Below are 9,852 nucleotides of genomic sequence, written 5' to 3'. Positions count from 1 at the left end.
AAGATGGATAACCAAGATAACCTAGGCAGAAAAAACCTATGAAAAAAATTGATTGGAACTTGCAGTCGGACTTATTTTATTTTTCTTTTAATACCGTTTGGAATACTACACTAATACATAATTTAAGGTAGATTGCCATTTATTTGCATAATTTTAATGTTTCAATAATCAGTATTTTATTTTTTTTGTATAATTACTGTTATGTTAAGTGATCATATGACTATGTTATTTACATGATAATCTTATGCGTTTAAATTTCTAACTTTTATGAATATATAATTGGTTAAAATTCAATGAAATAATTTGGTGAAATCAATATGATTGCTGTTTTGGTTTCACCTAATCTTCTACATCTTTTACTGTAGAAAGAAAAATGATGCTGATCAAATATAATATTTGTTAGAGGTTTTTTGCATTGTCCTAAAAAATATCATATTCCATTCTTTTTATTAGTAACTTTTACTTTGCTATGCGAAGAGAATTACAAGAAAAATGAAATACTATATTTTCAGGAACTAATTATTAAATTTCGCATATATTTAGATACAGTTAATTTTAGAATACTATGCAATTAAAAATTTATTATTACTTTTTAAACGTGCTCGGAAAATACTCATCGCAATAACTAGTAATAATAAATTTTGTAATACCACAATTTACGTGGGGATTTTTGTGGGTATTCCTTAAGCCAAACGCCCCTAATAAGAGTCCGCCGAAGTGATGGACTGGCGGGAACTGGGAAAAGTTGAGGAAGCATATGGCGGGAATCCCTCGTCTTTATAAACCACTCCTCCCCAAAAAACTTTCCACAAATTAACATTTAATATAGATTTAGCGTTTGCATTATGGGGAAGAGAAAGAAGACGGCTAGGGTTACTGAAGAAGAAGAAGAAGAAGAAATGAATGAAAATCAACAACATACCACTGCTTCTTCTTCCCATAATAAGAGCCTATATGAGGTACCTATCATTTTTTGCCCTAATTAACTGTAGCCTTTAAGGAAAGTGTATTTGGTCGATTTTTTAGGTGTTTCTCGCTAATATACTGATTTTTTCAAGGGTTTTTGCCTATTGTGCCCTAGGTTTGGCCAGTCTGTTGAGTGTTGAGTTCCTTTGTCTGTTTTATGCAAAATTTCAGTCTGTTGAGTGTTGAGTTCCTTTGTCTGTTTTATGCAAAATTTCAGATTAGATCAGACTTTGGATAACTATTCCAATGTGCAACACACTAATTGCTTGAATGTAGCTAACAAATAATCCTGTAATTATTCATACTCATTGGCTACATGGAACTCATTTAACAATTTCTAGTCAAGTTTAAGTTGGTCTTCCACGTTAAGCATTCCTAGTGGTATGCAAAGGAGTTGTGATGATATGATAAATGTCCATGCTGCTCCAACTAAGTCTTGTACTAGGGAATCATAGAATCAGCTTTAAGGTACCGGGTTCATTTGAACCCACTACTTTTGACATGGAGTATAAATTTATGTGTAAAAATCCACTAAAGTTGCAAAATATGGTAGATTGATGGATGCAATGCTAAAAATCTTAAAGGTTAAACCCATAGAATTTAAAAACTGGATCCGCCTTTGATTGTTGTTGGCTCATTATCGCATCTCGAACCCCATAACCTAATGCAGTGGGTAGGTATTGGAAATACAAGCTGAGGCTCTCTATTTGAGAGCTTAGCACCCTGTCACTTTCTCAACTGAAAGTGGAAACTGTCTAAATTAACATTTGTAATGGCCTTTCACATACGAGAGCCCTTATCAGTGGCAGAGCTAGCTTGGAGAAAGGGGGTCCAATTAAATTCCCTTTGCTGAAAATGTATACTGTGTGAATAGGGTTAAAATTCGTCTTTTGGGTGTGTGAACTGTTGAACTCCCTTGTCTTGAGGGGAAGTTCTAGTAAAGTAGCAAAGGGGTTCAAAAATTGCATTAGGTCACAGGTTTAAATTCCATGTTTGACAATATTGAATCCCTAGTATAAAATCTTGGTTCCATCACTGGCCCTTTTATCACATGGGAGATAGTAGGAGAAAGTGGAACTGGTTGACATTGTATACTAATGACTCAATTCAACTCCAAAAAATTTGTGTCCTTACTATAATGCATTCACATCTCCTAATCCAGACTTAATCTGGCATATTGAACAAGCCCTTAGTTGATTTCTTTTAGGAAGACTCTATTACTTTATGGAGGAAGAAAGATAATAGTAAACTGGAGCAGGAATATTGTTCTGCTTGAATCACTTCATTGATATTGACATAGTTGCCCGTAATTTGTCTGCCAAGTTGGTCTCACTCTGCCTGTACTAAGAGCGTGTTCATTGAATATTGTGATGTACTGAAGTGCTTAGAATGAAACAATAAGGATCATAATTATCATGTGGCATTTGTATCTGTACCAATATTACAGTTCAAAGATCTTTCTATGAACTAAGCACATGATTTTTTTGCTATGTGTCAGTATTGGTTTTGCTTTACTTAATTCGCAACAGAGCTGAGATAACTAACAAGTCATCTGCTTTATAGATTCTTGGGGTTGAAAGAACAGCATCTCAGCAGGAGATAAAGAAGGCATATTACAAGTTGGCACTGCGGCTTCATCCAGATAAGAATCCGGGAGATGAGGTATATCACAGTTTTATAATTTTTTAGTTTGATTTTCTTCACTAATGCTATATCATTAGCCAACAGGAAAGGCATTTATATTGAATTTTCTTTCTGTAGGAAGCTAAAGAGAAATTTCAACAGCTGCAAAAGGTGATATCAGTTCTTGGTGATGAGGAGAAACGGGCACTCTATGATCAGACTGGCTGTGTTGATGATGCTGTGAGTTACACTAAATTGGTTTTATTGCTTGTTATGATGCAATGCAGTAGAAAGTTTGTTTTAAATTTAGTAAATGACAGCTCCCACAGCAATTTTATTGCACACACACCTTCTCCTACTGAGCGTTTTTAAGTCACTTCATAGTCGGGAGGAAACTTGAAAGTAAATACTTTAAAATACCAATTAACACGAGGAAGGATGATTTTCTCCGTTACATAAGTAATTCAACAATTTCCCCTTGCCTCATGTGAATAGAACATGAAATTGGACGTTTATCAATTATGCATATGTATGTGATTTCATTTTAGAAGAATTAACCCAAATGGCCGTACACCCAGTCACTTAAACTAAAAATAGCCCGTGGAGGTATAATATGTACATAATTTATGTATCATATATGTATAATTATGTATAATATATGTGTATGGCTAGAAAAAGTAAACAATGAATATGACCGGCTATTTGTGTAAGGATCCCTTCATTTTATCATCATAATTGAACTATTTCTACTCTGGTTAACCTACCCTAACCCTTCTTTATTGTAAGAGAAGTAATTCAACAATTTCCCCTTGCCTCATGCGAATAGAATATGAAATTAGACTTTTATCAATTCTACATATGTTTGTGATTTCATTTTATCTCAATAATTGAACTATTTCTACTGAAGAGAAGCTTTGGGGCAACGGTAAAGTTATCTTTGTGTGACCTATATGTCACGGGTTCAAGCCGTGGAAGCAACCACTAATGTTTGCATTACGGTAGGCTATCTACATTACACCCCTTGGGGTTGCGGCCCTTCCTCAGGCCTTGCATGAATGTAGGATGCTCTGTGCACTGCTCTTTTTAATTGAACTATTTCTACTCTTGTCATCAACCTACCCAACCCTCCTTTATTAGGACTTCTATGGAGCTCACATAGGTGGAGTCACTAATATTATGTTGGTATTTATTTGCATTTTGTGTTACGAAAACATAATGTCTCTATGTGCGTGTATATATGGTATCTCTATGTAAAATAAGTCTTAATTTTATCTGAATCTTAGTATCTTATGGTCATTCATCTACGTAGAGAGATTTGCAAACTTTACATAATCTCTAAAATAGTAATTTTACCCTGTGGTTGAGGCTGAATACTCCCTTAGGGTAAATCGAGCGGATATCTCTTTAATACGTTTGCACATAGCTAACTGGTAATTGACAGGACCTGGCTGGAGATGTTGTGGAGAACTTGAAGGAGTTTTTTCGAGCTATGCATCCAAAGGTAATAGTGACACGGATATGTAATTCTGTTTTAATTGAGTATTAGACATCCTCTAACATGGTTCTTGCATAAATGTTTATTGCAGATAACTGAGGCTGACATCGAAGAGTTTGAAGCAAATTATAGAGGATCTGAGTCAGAGAAGAAAGACTTGATTGATTTGTTTAACAAGTATAAGGGTAAAATGAATAGGTATTAGCTGAGAATCAAGTACTCTTCTCATTTCCATTAACTTCATAATCTCTATGCTGCCATCTAATTCATTAACGTGCAGGCTCTTTTGTTCTATGATTTGCTCTGACCCCAAGTTAGATTCACACCGTTTCAAAGATATTCTTGACGAGGCAATTGCTGCAGGTACGGTTTAGCTTCGGTTAGATGAGCTTCTTTGAAACCAAGTTATGTGTTCATGACACTGTTAATACATTAAAACCATTTCTGAGCCCCAACTTAATCGATATAGATTTAGATTTCAGGATCTGTTTCATGTTACAATCTCTGACATTTCTAGCATGGACTGGACTGGACGTTTTCTATGTTCTGATCATTTTTCCTTTTGCTACGTGGTTGCTGCTTCCCAGTTACCTAATTACATCTTTTAGCATTGTTACATGGTGATGTTGGAACAGATTCCTCAAGCCCCACCCAAAAATTCTTTGCTGACAATGGACTTACAACTTCAATTTTACATTTATAGGGGAGCTAAAATCAACAAAAGCATATGAAAAATGGTCGAAGGAAGTGTCTAAAACAAAACCACCTACAAGTCCGTTGAGACGGAGACAAAAGTAAGTAATTTTTAGCCTTATTCATTGCTAATCATGAAATTAGCAATATTCTAATTGGTGGACGCTTGAAATGCTATAGGCCAAAGAAAAAATCAGAGGACTTATATGCTATTATATCGCAGCGGCAAAATGAGCGAAGAGGTAAGATGACTTGTATGTTGTCGTCTCTGATTAGCAAATATGGTGGGGATCCATCTGCAGCGGAACCTAGCGAAGAGGAATTTGAAGCAGCTCGTACAAAAATAGAGAGTAGAAAGAAGTTCAAGCGGAAGAAAATGTAATTAATATGTTGTCTTCTAAACCTTTTTGCTGCAAAAGTTGTCATTTCTATGGCTTGCTATTTTTGTAAATGTGGAAGCTTTATTTGCTTATCGCCAGCATAGTGTCTTCAATTTCTCTTCTGTCAGGTCTCGGTTGTCATATCACATATGGTTAGCAGGCAACTCACTCTATATGTCTCTTCGTAAACTCTTGCACATCGGAAACGAGCTTTTCTCATTTAAGGACTATTATTTGGGGTGTGGTGGGATAATTGAAATCTTTTTATCTTTAATAAAAAGTTTTACATTCAGAGTTTTGAAAATGAAAATCTTTCAATAAGGAATGTTTAATCCTCCTTAGTAGACTTATCTGGCATATAATTAGGATTAATCTGACCAATGAATTTCGACTACCAAATAGTTATTGCACTATAAAAAGAAACTCGAGGTTGATATGGGTAGACGGTAGTGCAAATTGGAAGGTGTAACATTGTTTTAAATTTGATGTCTGGTATTGCATGTAATCCAAATAAGATTTTCTTGTTCTTCTACTCCTGGACAATGGGGGGCCTACCATATATAGTTGACGATAATAAATAAATAAATGACTTGCTGTTGATTTGTTGCAGGGAGAATTCAGACGTTTGCTTATTCATCTCTTTGCCATTCAAGGGTTTTATGTCCTACTTCCTACTGCCTTGTTTTTCCAATTGTACCTTGTGCCTGCCTGGTCAAATTTGTTTGTTGACAGACCACATAGCTTCTTTTGTTATGTTGCATTTTTGTTTTTTTCTTAAATCTTTTTTAAATTTCGTTTAGTATTTGGTCTCCTTTTTCTGATCTCTAGTGACAGGTTGCTCTAGTGGTAAACACTATCCACTTCCAACCAAGAGGTTGTGAGTTCGAGTCATCCCAAGAGCAAGGTGGGGAGTTCTTGAAGGGAGGAAGCCGAAGATCTATCGGAAACAGCCTCTCTACCTTAGTATAGGGGTAAGGTCTGCGTACACACTACCCTCCCCAGACCCCACTGGTGGGATTATACTGGATTGTTATTGTTGTAGTCACAGATTTCTAAATTCTATAATAGCGATATAAGGTGTTACTAATTGAGTTTTTGAATTTTATTTTTATACATATTTTTAGTGAATTTCTTAATACATATATAGTTCCACCCGGTCTCTAGAAAATTCAAGTGACTTCTTTAAGTTCCTTCAATGTCTTAATATTCATCGGGTCTCTGTTTGGCTAATAAAGGCAATATCTTTTTCCTGAATAAATAGTTACTATTTCTGCATAAAATGGAGATGTCATTCCTTGAGTAACTTCTACATTACCCCATTGAAATAAACTTCTGGAAGAGATACATATCTTTTAGAAATTTGCTAGATGGTTGGTTACGAGTTCATGTGACCTCAATAACTTTTGCTCAAATTTGTATGTATACATTTGATTGTAAATTCAATTATCATTGTAATATTTATTTGATATTGTTCTAGGAATGTATAAACTTTAAACTCATGAATCCGCACAGGAACACCAAAAGCTTTTTTTGTTTTGTTTTCTCTTTTTCTTTCTTTCTTCTTTTTTGCTCTAGTGTCATTTTTCTGATCTCTAAAAAGATTATACTAGTGACTTCTTTAAGTTCCATCAATCTTTCAAAGATTAATTTGGTCTCCTTCTTGTCAAATGAAAAATATCGCATCTTTATTTTTTTTGGAATAACTGGTCATTGTTCCAACAATAAAGTAAACATGTCATTCATTGAGTAAATCTGATTACACCATTGAGGTAAATTCTTGATTATCCACTCTTTTTTTGGTAGCTATCAACTTTCATTAATTATCAAGTAGAATATTTATAAATTCAGCTAGACTTTATACTCAGTCTACCGTTCATATGACAAACACACTACAGTAATAGAAACTATCCTATACACCTTAACTAGGAAATCTGAAATTCTGTAGAGTCATCTTAAGATTGTCAGCAACACAAACACAACAGGTATAAGCTATTTCTCTAGCTACAACATCACTTGTTCTCGCTTCCTGTACAAAAACTCTGTTGTTTCGTTCAATCCATATTGTATATATGAACTCTGTATATACCAGCTTCAGTATTTTTGCTTTCTTTGTCTTTCCTCTTGTTCTATGTTCTATCCAGCTTTGCATTTCCCCCCATGACATCACTGATGGCCAATCAGTTGGTGTCTATGCCATTAATTTGCTCCACACTCGTCTGCTAACTTCACATTCAGCAAATATGTGATCTTTGCTTTCCTCAGCTAGTTTGCACATTTGATAGCTTGTATCTATCTGCATACCCCAGCTTTTTAGTCTTGTAGCTGTGAGTAATCTGTCTTGAAATTGAAGCCATGTTATGAAGACTACTTTTGGTCTTGCTGCATTCCCACACATTAGATTCTTCCAGGTGACTTTTAGTAGATCCCCTATCATTTTTAGGTAGATGGCCCTAATCATGCTCCTGCTCCCTGTTGACTTATGTTCCACATTACTCAATTTCTCTCTTGCCTTGAATATTTTTCTTACCATCCAACTTGTTTGCTGGGGTATGGACATATTTGTTAACTGCTTCCTTTTTATACAGTACTCATATATCCATTTGATCTAAAGAGTATCTTTTTTACTATTCTCTCAGTTTCAATTTAGATGAGGTAGTTTGACTCGGCACTGAGTTTAAGAAAAAAAAAGACTTTTAAAACTTGTGGTCTTAAAAGCTTAAGGGGTAAATACTTTGTGGGGCCATGACATTTGTGTGGTTATAAAAGTTTCTCATTAAGGGTAAAATGGATAAATTAAAGAGTTTAAAGTTGAATTATTTCCAAATTTAGAAATGTGTCATTTATTTTGGAACAGACTAAAAAGAAAAGTACTTCACCTAATTTGAAAATTAGGGAGTATGTAATTCCCAGCAAATTTTAACTATAGCTGCTTTGTTCCGAATGTTCAAATTTGTGAGGTTAAGACCTCCAGCTGACTGTTGCACACACATTTTACTACAAGAAACCAATGCTTTTCTAGTTATTTCATTTGCTCCTAACCAAATATAGCTTATGCAGTAAGATTTTATGGCCTTCATCACTTTGACAGGTATTATGAACAGGTGGGTCCCAGTAGGATTGAACTCCAAACAGAACTGACTTCGCCAACTGGACTCGACCAGCATATGACAGCTTCTTTGCTACCCATGAAGCTACCCTTCCAGTGATCTTGGATATTAATGGTTTCCATTCTACTTGAGCTTTCTTGTAGTAGTGGGATCCCTAAATACTTAAAAGGTAATTCTCAGTAGTTGCTAAATATCACGCCTGAGAGGATTTGGTACTTCACCAAAATAGATAGCACTCTTTGACATGTTAGCTTGTAAATCTGAAGTATCTGTGAAGTTACCAAACTTTCTGTGCAGTAGACTTACAGAAGTTAGATCTCATTTGGCAAACATTAGTAGGTCATCCGTAAAACTCAAATGAGTGATATTCATTTTTGAACACTTAGGATGATATTTGAATTACTTCTCATCCCTCAATTCACTAAGATTTCTGCTTAAGTACTCCATGACTATGGTAAATAAGAAGGGTGACATTGGGTCGCCTTGCCTGAGCCCTCTTGTAGCATCAAATAGTTTGGTTGGTTCTCCATTGATTACTATGGATTAATTAACAATTTACACATATTCCATTACCTATCTAACAAACTTTGGAGGGAAGTGCAGCTCTTCGAGCATCTGCTTCAGGAACCTCCAATATACTGTATCATAGGCTTTTTAAATATCTAGTTTGATCATGCGTCTTGGTGAGATGTATTTCCTTGTGTATGCCTTTACCAATTCATGTGCCAAGATCACATTGTCTGCAACTTTTCTCCCAGGAATGAATCCAACTTGTGTTTCTGTGATGATACTAGCAATAACCTTTTGTATTCTTCCTGCCATGACTTTAGCAATGATTTTATAGAGAACAATATAACATACAATTGGCCTATACTCTTTGATTGTAGCAGGATTAGCTACTTTTGGAATCAAAGTTACTGCAGTATAATTGATGCCTCTAAACATAGTACCTGTTATAAAGAACTCCTTTACTGCTTCTATAACTTTATTCTTGATAATTGGCCATGCTTTTTTATAGAATACTGTATTGTATTCATCTACCCCTGGTGCTTTGTCATCTCTTATATAGCATAGTCCATCATAGATTTCTTGTTCTATTACTGTTTCACATAGGTGAAGTTACTGATCATGGTTAAACTTTTTTTCTCTTCTCATGGTCTTCTTATTTACTGCTGCCACACTGGGAATTATTGTGCCAGTGAGTGACTTGTAAAACTGAGTAATCTCGGCCCTTATAACTACTGAGTCAGTCAGTCTCCTTCCATCTAGAGAATCAATCTCTGTGATTTGTTTCCTCTGTTTCCTATCCTTCATGACTACTGAGAAGTAGCTAGTGTTAGAGTCTCCAAGTTTTATCCACATTGCCCTCGCCTTCTGTTGCATAATAGTTTCTTTAATCAAGGACCTCTTTTCAAGCTGACATAGTATATTCTTCTCTTCTGATGCAAGTGCATCTATGTAATGTGTACTTATCTTGGTATGGACCTCTTTCAGGTCTTCCATGGCTTGTTCAATCTTCATAGCAATACCCTTGAACTCAGTTTCATTTAGAATCTTCAGTGTTCCTCGTAGGTCTTTCTGCTTCAGC

General features: G+C 35.3%; 1 protein-coding gene across 1 annotated transcript; it reads left to right on the top strand.

The window, feature by feature from the left end:
- Positions 1 to 703: 703 nt before the first annotated feature.
- LOC104086470 (chaperone protein dnaJ 6) lies at positions 704 to 5,270 on the top strand. The gene is made up of 8 exons (XM_009590726.4): positions 704 to 959; positions 2,530 to 2,628; positions 2,728 to 2,829; positions 4,031 to 4,090; positions 4,176 to 4,282; positions 4,365 to 4,447; positions 4,788 to 4,878; positions 4,958 to 5,270. The coding sequence occupies exons 1-8, from the start codon at positions 846 to 848 to the stop codon at positions 5,157 to 5,159; spliced, it is 858 nt and encodes a 285-aa protein (XP_009589021.1). The 5' UTR covers positions 704 to 845; the 3' UTR covers positions 5,160 to 5,270.
- The last annotated feature ends 4,582 nt before the right edge of the window (positions 5,271 to 9,852 follow it).

This window comes from Nicotiana tomentosiformis, chromosome 3, assembly GCF_000390325.3.
Source record: "Nicotiana tomentosiformis chromosome 3, ASM39032v3, whole genome shotgun sequence".
NCBI classification, from domain to species: domain Eukaryota; kingdom Viridiplantae; phylum Streptophyta; class Magnoliopsida; order Solanales; family Solanaceae; genus Nicotiana; species Nicotiana tomentosiformis.
Note: the sequence above shows the minus strand (reverse complement) of the source record. Positions and strands in the feature narration are given on the sequence as shown.

What these genes read in the sequence shown, in the direction of transcription:
- LOC104086470 (XM_009590726.4), top strand. Translation starts at nt 846, where the DNA reads ATGGGGAAGAGAAAGAAGACGGCTAGGGTTACTGAAGAAGAAGAAGAA. An exon ending in TTCGAGCTATGCATCCAAAG is followed by an intron (nt 4,091 to 4,175) that starts GTAATAGTGACA and finishes TGTTTATTGCAG; the next exon opens with ATAACTGAGGCTGACATCGA. An exon ending in CCGTTGAGACGGAGACAAAA is followed by an intron (nt 4,879 to 4,957) that starts GTAAGTAATTTT and finishes GAAATGCTATAG; the next exon opens with GCCAAAGAAAAAATCAGAGG.